The sequence below is a fragment of the Azolla caroliniana genome, unplaced genomic scaffold (assembly GCF_043228905.1).
Source record: "Azolla caroliniana isolate FFs.n. ecotype wild unplaced genomic scaffold, voAzoCaro1.0.p SCAF_16, whole genome shotgun sequence".
NCBI lineage: Eukaryota > Viridiplantae > Streptophyta > Polypodiopsida > Salviniales > Salviniaceae > Azolla > Azolla caroliniana.
The window spans coordinates 3839707-3863424 of NW_028230451.1; the positions used below are offsets into that span (position 1 = coordinate 3839707).

Genomic DNA, 23718 nt, shown 5'->3' on the forward strand with positions numbered 1-23718 from the left:
ATCGAGAGATGCTACCACTTTCACACATATCATGTGAAATGTAATATTTTTGGTCTCATAGGTCATATTTGACCCTCAAAGACGATAATAGAATCTATCAATCTATCTCTCTTTACAGTTGACAACTCGACTCTTAATCTCTCTTTGAAGTTCTATATTTTTATTATCTAACCTAATTATTAAATAACATAACCTAATTTTTGGTCTGCACCGGTTTGGCAGGGCTCAAGGCTCGAGCTGAACCGAGCTCAAACCGTTTTAGCAGGCTCAAGGCGTAACATTTTAGATAATCATACTTTTGTATAGGGCAGTTGGAAGCGTGTCCGGTGGCATTATTGTTCTCACACGGCTATTTAACTAATCGTGGAGAAGCGCATACACATGTTCTAAATGTGACTCCTTAATATAGATAGGAATCCACTACTTCAACTTCCCTTCTTTTTAGGGTGAAGAGAGCTTGCCAACAAGTTTGCACAGATGTGTGGGAGAATGTGTGGGAGATCATGGCCTTAGACTTTGCTATGTTTAGAAAGAACCATTTTATGTGACAAAAACGGTTAGTAGTCAACTGTTGAGATTCTGAGACCAAGATAATGTCATCCACAGAAAGATGTGAATGGGTGTACCAAAAATGTTGATCCCCTATCCACCTCCACATATAATGAGTTCTATTACCTCATTGATGTAGAGTTTGATGATAGTAAGGGACAACAGGCATCCTTGCTTCAAATTAATAGTTCTTTTGATTAACTTCAAAACCCTCTCCATACACACGTGTCCCAACACTCAACTCATATATAATCCACATCAAGTTAGAGGAAGTTTGGATTGTATTGAGACATTCACTTGATACAATATCAACGGTCTTATGGAAATCTACAACACATCGATAAAATCAGTTGTTTTGGACCTTTGCTTGGTATACATGATGTAAGAATGTGGTTGGCGGTGAAGAAGGCTCTCCTAAATCATGTTTGTCTTTGGGTTCATATCCCTTCAACCTTGGCGTAAGTATTGAGTTCGACTTCAAGCGCTGGAACATAAAGCTTCGCGAGTTTGTGACTACCCGTGATAGTCTTGATAGTTCTTTGGTTGGAGGGGATCCCCTAAATTATGAATAGACACAATGGTCTGCATGGTTCATGTGTTGCAAATACCTACTACCAAGCCCCTACTCAACATGTGGGCAAGTATAGGTGTAATACATGGACTTCACGCCTTATGACCTACTTTTAGTCAATCACTCATGTTAAAGACACCAAATGGCCTTCTCAACCTTTTGAGAGAGAGAGAGAGAGAGCCACCTATTTTTCAAAATTTCTTTACATAAAATTGGTCTTCCTATTTGAGTTGCTACATACATAGCCTTAAGACATGAACAGGACACATACACTATAGCAATTTCATATGCATTATAAATTATGTTTCCACATTGGCACCATTTCAATACTTTCCACATACAACAGGTCATATGTACGGTACATTTCAATATCTAGCTTTTATGTGTAAAGTCATTCCATATACTGGGATTATATAATAATTTCTAACATGGCATACAAATCCTATCTACAAAGGCGACCTAAATCTTGTTTCTAAAGGTTTTCAAGTGTAGCAAAAAATGACGTGGCTATCGTGTGAAATGGATCAAGAAAAAACATCTCTACATTTAAGAACGCACAAAACTCATCTGAGCTTCTCGAAAATGGAAGTTAATTTTAATACAGAATAGGCTCTTCTAGAAAATATAAGCCAAATCATTCAATAAGAAAGCACAACAATGCTGTGTGGAACTTTTATTGCAAATTGGACGTTTTAAAGCAATGCGTTACAAGCTCCCCTCTCTCAAGGAGATAGCTGTGCACTTAAACTGAAACCTACCTACATTTATTAGCTACCAACTGGCACAGAAATACAACTGCTACCCAATGTTTTTACATGGGGGGACAATCTAGCTAGTTGCAGGAACCCACTCTTCTGGAACAAAATTGATTTGCAGACCAGAAAAAAGCAAAATCTGGCAGCACACATTGCTCGAAATCCTACTTCGATATTTTCTTCACCCACACAGTAGTGTTGGGTGCAATTAATATAGAAAACTATTATGATTCCGTGGCTTTGGAGTTTGAGACCTTCATCTTCAGAGACTTTAATTTTTTTCCCTCTAAAGAACCTAAACTTGCACCTAGACCAAGTGGTACTTGATCTTGAGAGCTTGTATTCTCTGTTTTTGCATGAGTTTTCACATCTTCCACATGGGATTTGTCTTGCTCTTTTTCAGCAGGTGGAGCTTCTGCTTCCTTTGTCTCTTTCCTAGCTCCTTTCGATAAAAAACCTAAAGAGTCATCCCGTCCCTTTCCTCCAGTTCCACTTGTGGATAGGTTAAGTAATTCTGAGTTAACTGGAACGGGGTTATTTGGTAAGCGGACATTTACCCCTCGTGCCGCAGCCCTTTTCCGGGCATCAGCTTTTGCACGAGCACCCCTTTCATCCATACCCCTTGATCTTGGCAAGTTTTCTCTCTCACTCATTAGTGCTGCCGCAGCAGCTGCAGCTTTTAGAGATCCTCTTGATCCTCCTCCAACTGCTGCTGCTGCTTGAAATACCTGTAACAGCTCTGGACGAGCCTGAAGCACAAAGCACAAAGTTATATTAAAGTCTCCAAGAGGTCAAATGACCTATGATAACCAAGAACAACGGTTATATCAATTCCTTCAGCAAAGAAAGTGACATTACAGAACTTCACCAAATCAGAGAAAAACGAAACACATTTCACAAACCTTTAAAACATCTGCAGCCTTTTGGGCAGCTGCCACTGACATTGATTGCTGCTGACCCTTCTGCAAACAGATATACTCCATTTTAAATTAGAAATAGCCATGTTTTAGTTAGATTACAACTTACTTTCTTATCGTAAAATTGACCTGTGTATCCCGTTGTTGGAAAGTTTTCATCCAATTTTCAGAATCACGGGTTCTAGTATCATCTTCTCCAAGTTGCTTGGCGAGTATGTTGTAAGTGCTCTTTTCATGCTGTAGGTTTTGGACAGAACAGGAGAAACTTTTTAAATGTTCAGACAACAAGAGTATTGAGAAGATTCTAGAAATTAAATATCTTGCTAAAAGAAAACTTTAGAGACCTGTACAGATAGTTTGTATGCTCCAATACAATTGAATGCAATTGCCAAAGCATGGTAGCATACAGCTGTTTGTATATGGTCCTCTCCTAAGAGTCTTAAATTCTTTTGCAATGCCTCCTGTAAATATCTCAGAGCTACATTCATTCGACCAATATCCTGGTACATCATGGCAATGTTTATGAATGTTGCAGCTACGTCTGGATGGTCTGAGCCACTAGAAACATTTAGCAAAAGCAATGTACGACCCATGTGCCGCAATGCCAGTTGAGTCTGATTGAGACCATGATAGAAGAGTGCCATGTTTCCATAACTGCAAGGGTTATACAATAGAGTGTAAGGATTGTGTAATATAAGAGAAGAAAGGGTGTATTATTCATGCTAGACCTGTGAGCTGTGTCAGGATGGTCCAAGCCAAGGCATCTTTCGTTGATAATGAGCTCCTTATGTTGCTGCATAATAGCACCCGCCATATCTCCCGCATGGTACAATACCATCGCAAGATACCTGTCAATACATTGAAAGATCCTAGTGTTATCCATATGAAGAGACAACTATTGCATTTCTTGATGAAACCATAAATAAACTGAAACAAAAATTACACTGGTGAATTGTGATATGTGACTAGTGCGGTTAGCCAGAAAGAGAAGCAAATTTACCTACAACAATTAGCAACTTCACGGTGCATGGGTCCACAAACCTAGCATTTTATAAGCAAACATTAGTACTGCTAGTCCTAATACAATAGACTCTCTTGTGGCTTTCAAAAGAATTTCTATATATCTCCCCAATCATATAATGAAGATTTTACACTGACCTGCTGAAGAATGCTGAAACCCTCAGAGAATGATTCATATGCTTCATTAAGTCTTCCCTGAGAAAAATGAACATACAAGAATGAAATCACATGGATAAATTCATGGAGATTATTGACCAAATGAAGATGTAGCTCTTAAAAATCATGAAGGATAGTTTCACCCACTATTGAAAAAACTTGGAAGCTGGTGTGGTATCTGTTTTAAGATTGTGGGGTCTGAACCCCTCATAAAAAAATTTGTTACAGAAATGGAATGCCTAATTTGAAATATGATGGATAACAACCAACAACTTCAATTGAAAAATATTCCTGCATGGTCATGCTTTGACAGAAAATGTTGTCAATTATGATTATAACTAACCTCTGCCAGCTTTAATTTTCCATTTTCCAATAGGTCCCTGGAATCTGCACACATTGGCACAGAGTGCTTCACAACCGCATGCAGATCAAGAATGTCTGTTATCTGGAATGGAGATTCTGTATCGAAGTTATAGCTCCTCGCAGCCAATGTTATTCCAACCTGAGATCAAGGAGACAACTTATTACACTTGCTTTCATGTCTTTCAACAATTAAAAACTAACATTCCGACAGAAGGTACACCTTCTGGCACAAGTTCCGTATGGTTGATATTTTCCGTATTTTTGTTAGAATGTCCTCTGGGAGTTCAAACTGCATGACATGTCCTTCAATACTATTAATACTTTATAACATTATGGAAGAAAGTGAAATATCTAAGGCTACGTGATGATGGTGATGATGAACCTGATACTTGAACTTGACTCCTTCTCGTATGTCCTTCCAAACAAGAGTAGATGTGATGCATAAATATGTGGCGCCTTTTGAAACAGATATGTTGTCACCCTAACAAAAAATTCAAATACTTTTGAGAAAAAAGAGATCTTATATTACCTGATGATTTACATATGCATATGCCATACAACAATCAGTTTAATCAATTGTTCATAGATCAGGTCTATGTACTGTGATGCTCTTTGAATTAGCATACTTTGTAGCACTCAAAATGGGTGCCCATTCTATGTATTGTACTCACATAGGATGATAAGGAGGGGAGCTATATGGGAGGCAAGTTGGAAAATAAGAGAAAGGAGAACCCTTTGGGTTTCTGAAAACAGGTAACAAGTCAATGTAGATACTGTGAGTTTAGGGTAGAATCAGTTCATATTACTGCTGGCCAACAAGGTACCCGGCCTGTGAACAGGAGTTCGGATGCAGTTGCAGTGGCAATGACATGAGACAGTTCAATTCAATGCACAAACTAGACTTCAATTCATATTCTACTTTAATGTGGAATACACATAAAGATATTACAGCTTTAGCTGAGTAGACATCCAGCAGACAAGTGTTCCCTTGATGGATCAGCATTCCATTACCAAATCATGCTGAAGACATGCTTCCATCTGAATCCCCCACCCCTGGTTTCCTGTGACTATACCAAACCATTGCAGATTTTTCCGCATACCCAGTTTCCACAAACACAAGTGCAAGGAGACACATAGATGTATAACATTTGTATATATATGCCATTTCCATCGACTACTATCAACTTACAGATACGGAAATTGAATTTTCCACAGATTTTTTGCCACCCTTGCTCTTTTTGCGTGCTTTTTCAGTTGTGGAAGGTTTTGCAGGAGTTTTCAGAACAGATGGCTCTGGAATCTTCTCAGGGCTAGTAGGGACATCATAACCGAGATAGCAGTTAAGAAAATGCGAAATAGCACCAGCAACATCATGATCTTGAGTTACTCTCAGAATTCCCTGAAAGTCAATTCATTGGAAAACTAACTAAAATGTTCATAAATATGAAAGACAGAACATGCACGAAAGTCCTAACAATGAGAAAGTACCAGAACAAAAACCTTACCTTCAATACATGCTTTGCTGTTCGAGAAATCATCTCCACAACACATAAATCCCATACATGTGGGAGATGCTTGGATAGATTTGCAACCTAAATGCCAGATAATTGGCAAGAAACAAATGATATCAATTAAAAACTGACCTAAAAGTATCTATCTGCTAAATACATTATTTCAGTCTTCAATACTTCAAGAATATACAACACAGCACTTACTTGCCCTAAATATCTCATGTTGATGCCATGAGCATGTAATGCTTCTGTCAAAGTCTGCCCATCCATCGGAGATACCTCTAAGCTATTTAAATCCTGAACAAACTTGGGAAGGACAGTTTCCACCAGAAATTTCCCTGCTTTTCTTACAGCTTCTTCATCAGCAACTATTTCCTACAGTTGCAAATATACCTGGTTAAAGTCTGGCTGTTCCCTCCACATACATATTTTATTTGTACAGCACGCACATAAACTGTCATTCAAAGTCAAAGACATGTTGCATTCAGGAAAGAATCAAACCTCAGGATCACCAGCAAGTTTAAAATCTGTGAGAACATTGGGATTCAGACAAATGGAAAGAAGTTCCTCCTGTGTCACACTTTTTCCTTCTACTTCATCTTTTGCATCGATTTTTAATTTCGCTTTCAGTAATGCCTCAGCCTGCAACAGCCGTCACGAAAAAGAACAAATTAGCAAAGGCAAAAGATACAAGTGAATGTATACATTTAAGAAACTCCTCACTTGACAAAATGCTGCTACGAGCTCTGGTCTCAAAACAGCATGTCGAAAAGCAGATCCTGTAAAATTGGCGTCTCTTGGAGTTGTCCGCATGAGATCTAGAATGTAATGCCTGAAAATTGCAAACAGCATTTGGTAAAAATCAACTTAAACACGTGAAACTGGCCCAACAAACATGCAGAGAAACAAAACATAATATTTAATAACTTCCACCCACAATTAGGCGAAATAACAGAGAGAATTCCATATATAACAACAGTTTACCTAACTTATTGCACCCATGTAGCTATGTGTTACCATTTCTAGAATAGACTTTGAATTGCAATGGCACAACAACTTCCAAGAAGCACCAACTAACCACATGAGATGAATGGATAATCAGTTTGTGCTGCAACAGTTTTAATATGAGAACTAGCAAGAATGTCAGAGTAGTAAGCTGACTACACACCAAATGCCAACACAGGAGCAAAGCCAGACAATGAACATGGGACTTTGATGCATGATCATTGCACCTGCAATAAGTGTGATCTTTTGTTAGAATCTTGATCCCACCGGATAGTTACTCTGTTCAACCAACGATTAGGTTGAAGGGTGGCTCTAAGGTCACTTTTGATAGGTCATTCATCTAACAGATTGGTAGGGCTATCTGCTGCTTGGCAGAAGCATACCCTATGATTATACCTTAGTCCTTAACGATTCACTAATTCTCCTGAACCTGATCACTCATGTGCACCTATACTAATGCATATATGTGTGACAGACACACAGTACGCTTATTGTAATGACCCTACCGGTGGGTGTTCCGACCAACTTAATGTCTCACTCATAATATCTCAATTCACATGCCCACGGGCAATCCTTTATGTACCATTTGACACTGAAAATAAGTAACAGAGTGACCACTATCAACATAATTATGCACATCAGTTTAAAAATTAATGAATGTGTGCAGAAGGAGATCAATGTTAATAACTGTATGAGAATGGCATCTTGCTGATCGATTAATATATTGGTTCCAATCCTTACAGAATATGCAATGAAAGAGGCCATTAAACTGCATTGTGTATCTAATGCATCTAAAGGATACATCACTAACCTTGTTCACAAATTAGGAAGCACGATAATTATAATCTCCAATATCTATTTCATTTTATCATGCTGCAAATCAAATTAATTTCACAAAGACAATTGAGCCCATCTCCTCCAGAAAGTCAATGATGAGCAAAATAATCACATCACATCCTTAAATAACTTGAGCAATTAAACAAGATATTTATTCTTAATTAACCTCTACCCACATACATCCTTAACTAACTTAATAAGAAATGAAACAAGATATTTATTCTTAAGAAAGAAAGAAACTTATATTCAGACCTTTTCAGAGGCCAAAATGACCTACTAGACCGAACAAGAAATTACATCTTAAAATATTTTCTTGTCTTTGAGAACAACAAACCAAAAAAGTATAACTAAACGTAGGATACTAAAGAACCTGGATGTCTAAGAACTTATGATTCTAATTTAGATAGACCAAAACTTTTTCCTTTGAAAAAAATCTCCAACATGGGACCCTCCAAGATGGATGCACCTTTGGTACCAAGTGATAATGGCCGCAATAATGGTGCTGAGGAAACGTAGGATACTGAAGAATCTGGATGTCGAAGAACCTATGATTCTAATTTAGATGGACCAAAACTTTTTCCTTTGAAAAATCGCCAACATGGAACCCTCCAAGATGGAGAGATCTCTCAATTGATGGATGCACATTTGGTGCCACGTGATAATGACTGTGATAATGGTGCTGAGGCCATGGTCCTGATGGTCACAGCATATGACCATGGCACATTGCTATTCTCCAAACTATTGTAACTCCTTCCTAATGTTTTGGCTGAGATCCCACTTGTGTGGCCCTTGATTGATTTGTAGCAGGTGAAGGAGTGGTGTTGCTAAAGACAGTTGTGATTGTTCTCTGTTGATGAGTTGTAGTTGTAATGTTTTTCTTCAACTTCTGTATACCACCTTTTCCTCTTCCAAGAAAGGTTTTCACCTTGTTACCCATGCTTGAGTGGTAATAAACACCATCACTTTAGTTTTATCAAGGTTGACAGGCAAATCCTTCTCTATACAAACTGACTTTAACGCATTTCAATGTCTTTATGGGCCCACGAAGAGTCGGAGATCAGCATGATATCATGGAAATATAGTAATGTTGGTATGTCTACCCCTGTTAAGCATGCTCCTGGACCATCTAATCTCTACGTAATTAGATGTCTGAGCTATAAAAAGACCAAAGAGAGTGAGTGATAGTGAGCATCCTTGTTTTACTCCAATTCTGCTGGCCATGATCTCTTACCTCTTAAGTGAAAAGCTTTCCTTGTCAGAAATGAGTTTCAACACAATAATTTTGGAGTGTTTTTTATATATCTAAATACATTCCAACGCTCTTAAAACGAATCCAGTACTCTTGCTAGCTAGCCAAAGAACCAAGATTGTGGACTTTTGTTGGCATTAATTCATAAAGTGCACAGATCCCTCATAACATATCCATTGGGACTCCTAGGGCTTCTAGGCATGCAGTACAATGTCAAAGGCTTTCTGGAAATCGATAGAGCAACAATGGATTCTACTACAAATTTTTCTCCTCGACAACGGGGCCCAAATGGTAAATATGTGATCCAAAGTCGTGAGTCCTCTTGGAAACCTACCTGCCCAGAGCTCAGAACTCATACACTCAATTCTGACTCTAGGATCAAACCATATAATTTAGCCAAGTAATAGCCAATCATGATAGTCCTGTAATTGCTAGGTATCATGAGATCCCTGCTCTTGAATATCAGCACAATGTTATGTTCTTTCTAGCTATAAGGGAAGCCTTCACACAAAGCTCTATTAAAGATGTGTGCAAGAAGCGGGAGCAAGGTGCTAACAGCACTATATAAAATGCTCACCAACCTATCCATCATGATCTTGGTCCATTCCAAATTGTAAACTATAATGGCATTTCTGAAATTTTGTGGAGCAAAAAGGTGGACTTACATGGGCATGAGCCATTGGGGGGCTGCTCAGAACATCTAAAAATTCCTTTGCATGTTCGTGCTAAGCCTGAGATGAGATCAGGTGTGCTAGGCTGCATCTCATTAAACAGTTTCCATGCTCTGTTTACTTTCAATTTGGTCAAATATGATCTCTTTTTCTTCCTCACAAGGCAATGGAAAACTGCTCTTGCTTGTTTATATGTACAAATCCCCCTGTGAGTGGCTCTATCACATATAGGTGCATTGCTGACTATGATGTGCAGAAAGGCATTGATGGAGGCATAATGCAATGACTTTGACAAGCCTTGTGTGACTTCCTCTAGGGATGCAAAAGGATCCATATCAAGCATGCCTTTATACACTCCATAGGTATACACATCAATTGTTCCTTAGTAAATTGGTATTTAACATCCCCAATCTTTTCTTAACATATACATCTTTTTGGAATCCATCCTTTAACTTAAATGGTAGGTATTGCATGACTTCCTGCCAAACCAATACATCTACTGGAGAGAACGAAATCTGTTCGCCAGGGTAGAAAGGATGGGGATCCCTTCAATTAATCAACCGTGCTTGCACCTTCCTTGGGGTTCCAACCTGCCAAAGCATCCGATCTTGGGAATTGTGACAAACTGTTGTACATCATGAACCTTTGTACACTACCAATGGCCAGAAAGTGTTTGACAACTTCTGCTATGAATTCGTCATACATGGTCTTGCTTGTGCCAAACAAAGTTGTTTGTTCATCCTTAGTACATGCATTGACATTCTCTTATAATATTATATCCCCCATACTGGTGAATCTTACGAAATCATCATATAAAGATAAATACTGTGATTCTCCTAGCGATGCAAAACGTGACTAGGCAAGTAGAAAGTAGCAAAATGCAGCATTTAACTCTCTAAAAACCCCCCATTTGAATTCATATCCACATATAGCATGCATTGGCATCCTTATGCACAATACACACTCTATCATGAAACTCATCTTTGTACAACACAGCCATTCCACTGGAGCCTCTAGTGCTTCCTAGAATGTGTGGTTGGGGATAACATACTAACTCCCATCTATATCCTGTGCATTGGGGAGTTTATTGCCAGTGCATTGATGGGTCTCTGTATACATAGCAACATTTGTATGCTTGAAGAGATCTTTAGAAAACCCGAAATCTGTCCTAAGAGCCATTGCAATCCCACATAATCATGCAGAAGGCCTCATAGGCCATAATCCATCATGTGGTTTTCTTCTCTGTAATAATGACCCTACCATCTCTACAGGAAGCCCACTTTCCGTTCTTTGTTGCAGCAAGCAATTATGGCATGTTTTCTTTGTCATGACTCGTGTGCAATTTGAGCTAGCATGAGATCTTCAATGAATATGATTGGTAGCAAAATCCTGCCCTCCCTAAATACATTTTGATCACAATCCTATAGCATCTGAAACTACAGTGCTCATGGCCAATAAGCACCACATAACTTTCAAGAAGAATAGGCTCACACTCTTCTGCAGAAATTCTAATTTCTCTCATACACTTTCAAGAATTTTTAGCCCATGTGAATGCCCAAACCTACTGCTAAGATTCTTATTTCTGAAATTTCTAAGGTTCTTAGGAGATTTCACCACACCACCTACTTTGGCTTCTGCAAAGAAATCACGAGTAAGCAATGAGTAAATAGTCCTAAAATTGCTGGTGAAAATCCTAATTCAGAAACACAACTCCCTGAAACAACCCTAAATCAGAAAATCAGAGGAAAACCAGAAAGAGACCTTAATTTGCTGCCACAAGGTATGAAAAGGCCTGATAAATTTACAAATTTCTAAGAAGAAGTCTGGCACAAGCATGACAGTGAAGTTTATCTTTGAAATATTATCAGTTTTCTAAAGTAAGAATGATGGTGACATATCTTGCATCAGAATATAGCATATGATAAAATTTTAATCTAATTTTTCATGTATATTGCTCTCTATCAATAGTATCCTCCCTTCTTTTTTGTGGCCACCCAGTGCTACTCACAAACTGGGATACACGCTTTATTGCCTCTCTCTAAGGCATGATTCATGTCGACATGTTTAACTGCCCTAGAAGCCAACCTGAAGAGTATGCATACTAGACTTGGGGCCCAATATCTGATAACCTTTTTAGATTCCCTGAACTCAGCTTCTTCACACACCAATTCTATTGTAGAGAAACGATCTCTTGCGTTATTACAATTTACTCAACTATGCCCTTAATCTAAAGATTTTAATGCAATAATCTATTTTGGGATTAAAGGCCCTTAGGTTGCCCATACTAAAATAGTCTGTTGTTTCTTATACAGTTTAATATTTTCTGATTTCTGTTGTACAATCTTGTTTTCAGAACCAAGCCCCTAAAAGAATATTTTGTACGCTGGATGGGAACCTTGGACAAGATTTTTCCATTCAGCAGTTAACAGGTATTTAAGAAGCCATGACTTGGCTGTCTCATCAGCATTTAAATCCCTTCTTCAAAAGCATATTCTATGTATCTTAAATAGATACACACATACACACACACGTAGACAGATAGATAGATAAATAAGTGCACTCCTATCTAAAACATATATCAGGTAGATGGGCTTTTGTTTTCCAGAACTTGGTAGATGGGCTTTTGTTTTGCAGAACTTCTTCTGCTTTCTTTAATCTCTCCTATGTATTAAACCCATAATTTCATGGTTTCTACATCTCTGCCTTTAGATATTTCAGAAAACTGTTGTTCTATCTTCACTTCTTTACATCATGTGACATCACAAATTTACAAAATAATAACACTTAATTTTATCTATAATAGATATGAAATTTTATAGATCAAAAGAAAGAGAATCAAACCTGTCATCACTACCAATTATGCCTTTGCATTCAACAGGAGCAGCCATCTTAATAACAGCACCAGATCCATCCAAGACTTCGTGTTCTTTAATGTGCAATAGTTTTCCAGCCTCAAGGACCTGCACATAAAACTTTAGATAAACCCAACAAAGGATAGGCAAGATTCCCTCACTTAAATGAAACACTACCTTAGCATGAAATTTATCATTCCAGAATATCTTCTTGCCATTATCTACCGAGCCATAAAGCAGCGATTCAGACTTATCACCCTGAAGTATTCCAGGGATTATGCTCTGCATCATTGAAATCGAGATCAATTATCATATAAACATACATACAACAAATATACATAAATATGTATAGATATATCGATATCATACATATCACCCAGACAGAACTCGTGCATGATGCATTATACCTGTGCAACGATTCTGTGACCTCTGTAGTCAATAATGGCCATTGCTAATGTGTAAAGGCCTGCAATATCTGCATTGTTGTAGGCTTTTGTTCCCTTCAGATCATTATTGGCTGATGCATAGGTAGCTTGCTCATTCTCTGCTACTTGCAATGATGCATTTTCCTCTTGTGAAGAATCTAAGTCAGTTGTAATAGTACCATTTTTATCTTCCTCTACACTTTCTACACACTCACTCACTTCGACAGAACTTGTCTGTGCTGAATTATCTGCTGATTCAGAAGCTTCTGTTTCATTACTTTCCTGTGCTAAGTCATTTGCTGATTTGGGACTCTTTTTTACGTCTACTTCATCAGGTTTCTTGGAACCTTGCTCATGAAGCTGCTGCATCAATGTAAAGTCGCCATCCATTGCAAAACTGAAAAATATATTGTTGTGCACATACCTAGGATAGCCACCAGTTTAAAGTTAAATTACAAATATAAATGTGGACAATTTCCCCCATGCACCTTACAATATTATTTCCTATAACATTAGATCATAAATAATTTATCTCACAGCATATATACATTTGCACAAATTATATTTAAAATTTTGGGGCATTACATATGGAAACGCTCTGGGTCAGTCGGATTGATAGGCGGAATACATCGACCTATGACCCCCTTTGCACCTTTTGATGCAGCATCCACAAAATCACAATTCACTTTATAAAGTGCCCGATCACGCATAATTCTGAAAAAGGAAAATCATATATTAGAGAGGCCAATACATGATTCCCATATATAGATAGACTAATACCAATTACAAACAAACCTGTCTTGTAAACTCGTCCGTGGAAACTCACGACAAGATTGGAGCTCTTCATTCCAATCCCTTTGCATGCCAATAGTCTCTGTTCCATATGATGGAGTTAAGGCATCTTCTGCCCGGCCAACATCCCTTGTGTGTTCTAACATTGGAACAATTATCTCTGTCAACCTTCATGATACAGACATTTACACATTCGCAAGCTTGAAGTGAAGTGACAACAGGAGATAAGACTCACCAGGAGGGTAAGGTGCTAACCAAGGATTTACAGGCAACAAAGATGGCACATTTTCAAAGGGGTGTCCTTGGGACTTCCGTTCTAGAACTTCCACAAAACCTTCACATAGCAATAAAGAAAGAGTTCACAGTCATTTTCAATAATATACATTATCCAATGCTTGGTCTTCAAATACATAAGTAGCACAGCAGACATACCTTTCGAAAATTTCTCACTAAGCTGGTGTAGAAGTGCCACTAATGTTGCAGCTTCACGAAGAGGATGAGCTGGACGATGGTCCAAAATGGATCCCCCACTTGCATTCACAAAAAAACCTCTGGTATGAGCTGTTACACAACAGCTTCTACCTTCGAGAGTTACAACATCTAAGTAGATTAAGTCCCCAAGAAGCCTGCAAAACACGAGAGAACCCATCAAATAAAAATAGATTCTTCACATTTTCATTATCGCCACTTCCATGTTTTCAAGAGAAGGCAATGTACTGAATATAATACCTCCGATATCCCGGGACAGGATTAAACGATGAGAATGCAATTTTTTCAATGCATCTGCTCTCCGATTGGCTTGGGGTCACAATAAGATTTTCCAGCTGCCTAGTTGGATCTTCCATGAATCCAAGACCTTCAAGTTCTGGTGCATCAGGCTTCACAACACCTTCAACATGTACAAATATGGGAAACACCATCACTAAAATCACTATTGTGGTAGACTAGGACATAGATAAAGTTTATAGTTCACTTCATTCAAAATCATGTCAATCCAGGCATAAAATGAATCAAACTGCCAATGATAAAGCATATTAGAACTGAGAAGCTAAAAAGCATCACAAACACGACAAATCTATTATGACTTTGTTTATTCAAGAGATATTCTTCGCATTTTTCAGATTACGGATGTATGTGTATAAATCCGACCTTAAAAGCTAAAGAGCATCGCAAACACATCAAATCTATTATGACTTTGTTTATTCAAAAGATTTTCTTCACATTTTTCAGATTAAGAATGCACGTATATCACTGAGCTTAGCAAGTGTTGGTTCTATTGTTTAGCTTATTCATGTGTAAAGCACAACATTGAGTGCCTGGATGATTCCTTGTTGGTCAGACAAAGTTAAACCTGTGACTTTAAAGAACTTTGTCATCAAGAAATATTCTGGCAGAGAAAGTGCAAAATCAATAAAGGCAACAAGTTTTTTGGGTAGCTAGGACTCAAATTACCTAGTTTTCTATTTTTGACATAAATAACTGTGCATGCAGCTGGAATATTTTTCCATCTTTACTGCACACTTTTTTCCATTATTCTTGACTAATTGTTAAATATCTCCTCAGATGATTAGCTACATTTCAAGTAAATAATTACATGCCATTTACCATAAAGACATACAGTTAGTAGGAAAACAAAATGGAAATTTTATAATAAAAGGAACCCACAAATTTTGAAAAATTTAAGCAATCTCCTGAACCTTTTAAAAGACAGCCCACATTTCAATATGAAAATTAACAATAAGGTTTCTGGCCACTGCTACCAGAATTCTTTTTGGAATCATTCTCCATTGCCAAAGTGGTAGAGAGAGATGAATGAATATTTGTTGTACAAAGAAGATCCCTTGTTCTTCGTAAGTGATTTCTAATAGACCTATCATCGTACAAAGCTGCAACATGAATGATGTTAATCAACTATGTGTATTGGAAAATAAATAATTTAAATGCCAAAAAGACTCTGTAAACTTTTATACAGCTTGAAACAAAAGCAAAAGTGAAAATTACCGCTAATCATCTCCAAAGAACAGCCACCCGTAGTCACATCAGCAACATCCCCAATCTCATAAAAATCAGCTAATTGATGCTTGGTTCCATCAGCTGCTGTCAGAATCAGATCATAGCTAGTGTAGAAACATGTCTCAGGAGCATCAAGTAGAAACTGACGAAGATCCATCACAGAGTCAACTGGATTCACCTGTAATATTGTAGTTACAAAATCAGGTAGAATTATCAGACAGGGAGCAATGCATTAAGGATGTTTGTTATCCATGCTTAATCATCATGATAGAAGAAGATGTTGACATAAATAATGCTCCAATTTCTGCTACCTAATGATAAGGAACACTAACAAACCTATTTTTAACCTAGGCATGGGTCGTATAGCAGTTTTAGTGGACTTCGCACAATCAAGGAAAGAAAAATAAAAATAACATGAGTAAACCTTGCATGGGTTATATTGCAGCTTCGATTGGATATAATCAGCATAACATTATAAGCAATCATGATGCATGTTACTATTTTCTAAAACAAAAAATCATAGAGTTAGCATTGTAACCTGCAAGTCAACTCGCTCTCCACATGGACCTTTCACGGTCATGGGATATAATCTCAGCTCCCCTGATGCAGAAAGAAAAGGTATGGGCATTGTTAAAGTATGAGCACAACTTGATGCATAATCAATAGATAAAGGTACTGAAGCTTACCCTCTGAAACTTCACCATTGCTAGTGGCATTATCAGACTTCACATCGGTGGAAGTGGATGCATCATCAGATTTAACATCAGAAGCAAGGGCATCACTATCAGCCTTCATATTGAAAGGAGTATCAGCAGAAATAGGTATCTTTTCTTCAGGTCTATTCTCTGTAACTGAAGACTCTTCCTTGACTTTTGTATTCATGTCATTGCTTGTTTCCCCATGCAAATTTTCCATCTCTTGCATCGCGTTATCATTTGTGACAGCTTTAGATGGATTTTCATTAGCGCCTGACTTCATTTTTGCTTTGCTTTTATTTGCTTTTGAAGCCATGAAACAGAGGCTTTTTGTGACAAGGAGCTGCCCGCTCACCTCACACTACGTAGAAATAATATGTAAGAGACTAGAAACGAAATGCGAGGAAATGTGAATCACAAGAGGAATTTGACAAAGCTGATCGAATTCTTGCCCAGATTCAAGAAAATGAAAGAGACATCAAAAGTTTACTGCGAATCTAAATAGACGTGAAGAAGTAAGGCAAACGAAAACACAATGGGGGATCATTAATCAAATAGATTTCCTGCCTAATTTCTGTGAGATACGTAAGACCAAAAAAAAGCTACTCAAAATTATAGAAACAGACAAATGAAGCGGATGCAAAACTTAACCACTTCAAATTCTTGTCCAAAGTTCACTGTTCACTACATGCAGAAAAAGCATAAAAAGACTGGTCTAAATCATAGAAAGAAAAGAAGTAAAAATGCAAGTTTTAACCAAGTCCAAAATCTTGCATAAATTTGAGGGATAGATAGCGCATAGAAATACTGTTCTAAATCACAGACAGAATCTTGAAGAAGAACAAAAGAAAACTGCGTAATTTAACCATGCTGAGCTCTAGATACAGAGTTGAAGGCAGTGCTGCAAAACATAGAGACAATAGAAAGAAAAAGAAAGGGATTGCAAAATTCAATTACCTCTATTTCTTGCGGAAATTTCAAGACATAGAGAGAGAGAGAGGCCTAAAACATTGATCAAAAACTTTCCCTCTACATCTCTCTCTCTCTCTCTCTCTCTCTCTCTCTCTCTCTCTCTCTCACACACACACACACACACACTCTATTTCCAACACAGAATTTTGCAGGCATACCTGAAGAGACGAAAGGATCAGCTAAAACATCGGGGAAATGAGGTCGGAGAAAGGGATTCAATGCAAATTTCCGAAGCCTCTTCTCCTACCAGGGAGAGTGGTACGGCTTTCTTTCTTCTCTTCCCTCCTCCACCTTCTTCTGATTCTGAAGAAGCCCGTAAGAAGATGAAGATGAAGATGAAGATGAAACCTTCCTGCAACTCTATCCTAATCTACTTACGTAGCCTATTTCTCTGTCTTCTTCAGCTTCCTCTTTTGGCTCTGTCTGTGTGTGTGTGTGTGTGTGTGTGTGTGTGTGTGTGTGTGTGTGTGGCCTGCCTTCATTTATCTTTTTGAGATGACACCATATTACCCCCACCCTTTTCTCTTTGCTTTTTGCTTTTTTGCTTTTGTGCTTTTGTGCTTTTTTGCTTTTTGCTTTTGTGTCTTCTCTTTCTTTTTCTTCACCCTTTTCTCTTTGTTTGTTTTGCTTTTGTTACTTCTCGTTCTTTTCTTTCACCCCTTTGTCTCTTTGTTTTTGCTTTTGTTTCTTCTCTTTCTTTTCCTTCACCCTTCACCCTTTTTCTCTTTGTTTTGGCTTTTTTGCTTTTTGCTTTTGTTTCTTCTTCTTCTTTTTGCTCTATCATGGAAGGGGAGGCCCTCATCTATTCTGCCTTGCCGGAGCTCTCTCTCTCTCTCTCTCTCTCTCTCTCTCTCTCTCTCTCTCTCGTAATTACCTTACCCTAGTGGTAAGTTGTTAATAGTACAAGCATTGCGTCATGGGTTCGAAACCCAATTTCCTCACCTCTCTATTATATACTTCATATACTCTTAATTTTCTAGATGCCACTATGGAATGTAGGGGTTGAACCATGACCACCTGGTCTCCATTAGGCTCTCTCTGTTTCACTCTCTCTAAATGCAGCTTTGTAAATCCTTATATGCCTGCGTATCTTGAATGACCGACATGCCATCACTGATTCTTCGTCCTTGTCGACACACCGATAAATAAGGTTGTGCACCAACTTTTCACATTAGTTTTGTAGCAACCATTAGACTGTCATTTTGCAGGGATGAGCTATCTACATAGATGGGATAGATACTCTATACACTTGCGATGCCTTGACATAAATATATGTATGCTTCTTCGCATTAGCTGCCTGTGTAAGAAACCAAATTTATCATGGCTGAAATAAAATATGGTATTGTGTGTGTAGTTAGTTCCTTAGATAAGAAAAATGCTCGAGTCCAAGTTATAACTTGTTTGCTTTTCTTTTATAACTTCTTGTTTGTGAGATAACATCATTGAGTCCTACCCATGTACCATTGATGCCTTTCTTATTGTTTTTATTCGGTAATGCATGATTTGCTAGTGCTTGCTTTAGCTTGGAATTCCCTCGTTAGAAATTGTTTTCGTGGTTCCTTGAGGATGATCTTAATATGCGCAATCCATTGACACAAATGCTTGCAAAGGGGTTGGGGAGGAGTGGCATCCTATCTCACAATAACTCTCATTATGTTGTTGATGCTAACATATATTTGGGTAGTAAACACTCAAAAACATTGTAATTATATGAATATTAATCAATAACTACTTAATGCGATGTACTCACGCATTTTTATAACATTGAGATGTAGAAAAACATGCATGTCCATATATATAAAGAAACTCTCACATGTATTCACTTTTTAATTCCACAAAGTTTTAGCACGTCAAGTAGATTTACACATTTCTTATATGTTTCCATTTGCATTTGTTTTTTTTTATGAGTATTTGAATTAGGGCATTAGAGAGGAATGACAATAGATTGCATGCCCAAGAGATGCTCCTAAAATAATGTTAAGCACACCCTTCCTCGATTCATGAGAGCAACACATTACTCAAAAATGTACACCTATAAAATAGGTAGACCTTTCTTCAAAGTCTTCTTGAATGTTAAAACCGTCTTTCAAAAATTGAATTATGTATACTTTATAAGGCATCAAACTTTATATGGTAGTAAGTGTGCACATATATATGAGTTTGTTGTGTGTCTCTTAATGAGATATTTTATCCGACTCGATGGATGTCACAATAACAAATTGTGTAATTTGTCCTTTTGAGCAATAATTATCAACTTTCGAATATACCTCATGTGCCTCATTGAGGTTTGAAAGGGAATTGAGACATATATGTACGTCCATCTCTATATTGATGTATGTTACCGTAATGTTATGCATAAGGGATCGTGTTCTTATTATTTAGATATAGCGTCATACACAAATATGATTGGCACTAGGCAACAAAAAATGGAGCATTATTTATGGCCACGTCTTCTTCAGGCTTCTATCATGCCAACGCCTCCAATTGATTTCTCAAATTTAGTGAGTGTAATAGGTGAAACGCTTGAGGCTTGAAGGAATAAATGTACACGCTTATTTATTAAAAACATATTTATCATTGATCTCTCATACCTAGATTGTTGTTGATGAGGTTTTGTCTTCATCATATTTAAAACAATATAAAGATTGCAATGCCCCCTTTTGGAAGAAGTGAGGTTGTAGGTGTACTTGTAGGGGAAATATATATAGTGTATACTAAGGAATGATCCGACCAAGTAAAGTGAATGGCAGGGTCTATGTATGGTCAAAGTAGATCCATAAAGTATTGTGCTTTCTTTGATTAAGGGACTAAAGTTTAAACTTTTGAAACATTAATAGTAGGATTGCATACTTGCATGTTTCTAGGTTGACTTTAATGTCTCCATGTATGTTTCTTTTGGTTGTGAGTGGCGCCAATAATTTAGACAATTAATCTCAATGACTTGGATGTAGCTATGATTTAGATTATTGAACTTTTTATGGTGTTTAAAAAGGTGTTGTCAAATAAGTTATTAGATAATGAGGTAAAATGTTGGTTAAGGCTCATGGCCTATAGTAACAAGATTATGTGAAAAAAACATCACTTGAAGACTGCAGTTGAGTTTCAACTTGACGAACATTAAGGTGAGCTTATAAATCAAATTTGTTTAAAGCTTTAAAACTGATAGAATTTGTGGTTCATTTGAAACTCACAAAGGTCGTGGACTGAATCGCTATTCTCCACTTGCTTCTAATTTTTGCAGTTCATTTGTGAGTTCATTTTCACCTTTGATTTATTGGTCTTTCGTAAGTGAGAGAAGTTTTAATTGATTCATGAATCAGTGGTTTGAGTCTTGATGTAGAGTCGTGTAAACAATTCCATGTGTGTGGAGAGAAGTTAGTCTAAATGCAACCTAATACATTGTTGAATCACTGTCTGCAGTGAATTGTGTTAATAGTTCTAGGTTAGATTAACAATTGTGTAGTCTTGCCCTGCATTTGCACCTAGGCCCTTTACTTGCCTTGCATGTTTACCTACTTTATTTTCCCCAACTTTTACACATAGAAATGAGCGAAAATGTAATTCATTAAGCAAAAGAAAGTAGGAGCATTAGTGAGCCCAAATGGTAAAACCATGAACTTAGATTGTTCATATCTAGTTCTAGAAGTTGTATTAGAAATATCCTCTTCCTTTATACCATATGATGATAACAAGAATGCATGTAAATTTGGGGCTGAACTGTGAGAGGAGAAATGAGCAATGGTTGAGCGTCGAGTGGCACCCGAGTCAACGCATAGAGGGAGTTTCGGTGTATCTTCCCTCGACCCGCCTATCATCTCTCCTCATATTTCAGTTTGACAGGAAGGACATAAAAGAGGTGGATGTGCTAGGAGCAATCGTGTGGAGTGATAGGGGTGAGATGTTGGATATGGAAAATGAAGCATCTTCTAATTGTGGATAAGGATGAGTGATGAAGGTGTTGAGGGCTGTAACAGATTTAATGAGCAGACAAGGAGAGTGGTGTCATTTTGTTTTTGTAGGTACATGATTTTGGTGGTAAATTAGCGTGAGTGAGATGGTTGATGTCGATTTATGAAGCACAATTCATTTTTTATAAGGATGAGTGATCGTGGTGTGGGGGCTGAAGCGTAGTCTCTTGAGAAGACTAGACTCATTAATTGTTTGTATGTACAGGATTTTGGCGATAATCGACAAGATGTTTGATGTGGAATTGATGAAGAAGAATGTATGATTTTTATAAGGATGAGTGATGAGGCTGTGGGGGGCGAAGCATATTCTCATGAGGAGACGAGGAAACAAGACTCATTGTATTGTTGTATGTGCATGATTATTTGGTGGTATTCGGCGAGATGATTGATGTGGACTTAACGAAGCAATTTTCATGGTTTAGATAAGGATGAGTGATGATGGTGTGGAGGCTGAAGCATATTCTCATGAGAAGATGAGGAATTTAAACTCATTTTATTGTCTTTGTGCAAGAATTTGGTGGTAATCGGCGATATGGTTGATGTGGACTTCACAAGGCAATTTGTAGCTTTTTGATAAGGATGAGTGCTGATGGTGTGGGGGCCGAAGCATAAGCTCATGAGGAGAGAGAAATTTGACTTAATGTGTTCTTATATGACAGGAAGTTGGTGGTAACCGGGGAGATGGTTGATGTGGAAAGAGGAAGCACATTTGTTGAGTTGACAGTATAATGTTTTGGATCGCCTTCCAATTTGTGACGTATAGGAAGTTGGTGGTAACCGGGGAGATGGTTGATGTGGAAAGAGGAAGCATATTTGTTGAGTTGACAGTATAATGTATTGGATCGCCTTCAAATCTGCAATAGACAGGAGCAGGTTGAAGAAGCATTGAAAGGTTCATAACTATGACCTGAGAGGGCTTGTTTCCGAATATAAGTACTTTGGTTGTTGTCTATGGATATGATACTTTGCATTGTGTCTAAGGAATAACTTACAATTAGTGGATTGTTTTCTCTATTTTGGATTTGTTTCCTCAACCAGTGTCTTTCACAAGATGGGCTTGGGGGAAAAACTTTGTATGTTGTAGCTGTTATGACCCTTTTTATACAACTAATGGAAGGATATTTGTTTTGGAAGAAGAATAATAATAATGCATGTAAATGTTAGTGAAGGTTTGTGTTCCATGACATTTACTTTTTTTTTCCAAAAAAAATTCCTTCCATTAGTTATAAGATTCTACATATGAGTGTGTTATATACAAATCCATGTAGGGACGTTGTCATGGAGAAAACCGTCCCTAGGCGGAAACCGCGTATAACGTGCGTAAACCGGCCCTTACACGTGGGCACAAGTTTTGTTGTATAGTACGTAGATAGGTACAAGTTGGCTGAGGTGAAATCCTAGGTAGCACGCATTTGGTACGGAGAAAATCGAGGTGTATCCCTGTCTGAAAGGACAGGGAATAAACATGATGTAACGGGTGGTAACGGCTTCCCTCCTTGGGCTATAAAAGAGAGGGAGATGTATTGAAAAAGGTATCGTGTTTGTGGAGGACGAAGTGCTGCCGGACTAGAACCGAGCGCTTCTCCTCTCCTCTGTCGTCTCCATAATCGTTCTGTGCAGGTTTCAGGAGGCTGACTTTGCTCCGCGGGACGCCCGAGTGCTCCCGGTAGAGCCTCCATCTCGCGTTCTGTGTGTGTGTGTGTGTGTGTGTGCGCGCAGGCGTCAGAGCCCATCACTCGTTGGCTTGCCGGTTGTAACACCTTGATTTATATATACATAAACATTCGTTCTGTCTCCATCTCGCGTTCTGTAGCTAGTTGCAATTCCTGTGATTCTATGGGTCTGTGCGCATGTGAATTACATCGTTAGAGTCCTTCCCCTCCCCTCATTCGGTTATTTCTCGGTCCGAGGCCCCAGTGGTCCCGCCTCGTTCTCCACGCACACGTGTAACAACGTGACAATGCGACAGTTCCATCTTATGCGGATGCCCACTAACTCGAGAAAGGGAGAGGACAAACATTGTTGGATGAAGGCTAATTGTTGTCTTTCAACTCTATCGGATTCGCTTGTGAGGCCATCGTATTGGCTCTTTAGAGTGGCTACAACTTCACTCCATAACTCCTGCATTAACATTACTTGATGCATGGTTTGGTTGGAGAAGACTTGTCTACACCGTTGTTTCCATAGAATCCAAAGAGTTATTGGGTTGACCAATTCCAATACAACTTGAGCTTTGGCATTAATAGTAGTTGACTGGATATTGTCAATGGTGGAAAAAAAACCTCTTGTGCTTTTATCACCAAAGTCGTCCCTTCCGCCTAATGTTCTTACATGTCAACTAGGCCTGCCATGATAACCAACATACATTTCCCCTCTTGATTGTGCCTTGTACTTGGC

General features: G+C 38.1%; 1 protein-coding gene across 2 annotated transcripts; it reads right to left on the reverse strand.

Moving 5' to 3' along the window:
* Nucleotides 1-1762: 1762 nt before the first annotated feature.
* LOC147853658 (clustered mitochondria protein-like) lies at nt 1763-17794 on the reverse strand. 2 transcript variants are annotated; one of them, XM_087332345.1, is made up of 28 exons: nt 17512-17794; nt 16373-16742; nt 16225-16286; nt 15675-15864; nt 15431-15559; nt 14403-14562; nt 14106-14299; nt 13909-14007; nt 13677-13812; nt 13467-13595; nt 12864-13305; nt 12634-12738; nt 12446-12564; nt 6566-6674; nt 6344-6484; nt 6047-6217; nt 5837-5923; nt 5521-5730; nt 4714-4812; nt 4552-4620; nt 4312-4470; nt 3951-4007; nt 3793-3833; nt 3521-3640; nt 3137-3446; nt 2922-3029; nt 2778-2837; nt 1763-2624 (listed from the first exon to the last, which is right to left on the reverse strand). In XM_087332345.1, the coding sequence occupies exons 2-28, from the start codon at nt 16695-16697 to the stop codon at nt 2100-2102; spliced, it is 4356 nt and encodes a 1451-aa protein (XP_087188471.1). In that variant the 5' UTR covers nt 16698-16742; nt 17512-17794; the 3' UTR covers nt 1763-2099. The 2 variants fall into 2 exon arrangements, with proteins under 2 accessions (XP_087188471.1, XP_087188470.1); XM_087332344.1 differs by having other exon boundaries at nt 15428-15559.
* Nucleotides 17795-23718: the final 5924 nt, after the last annotated feature.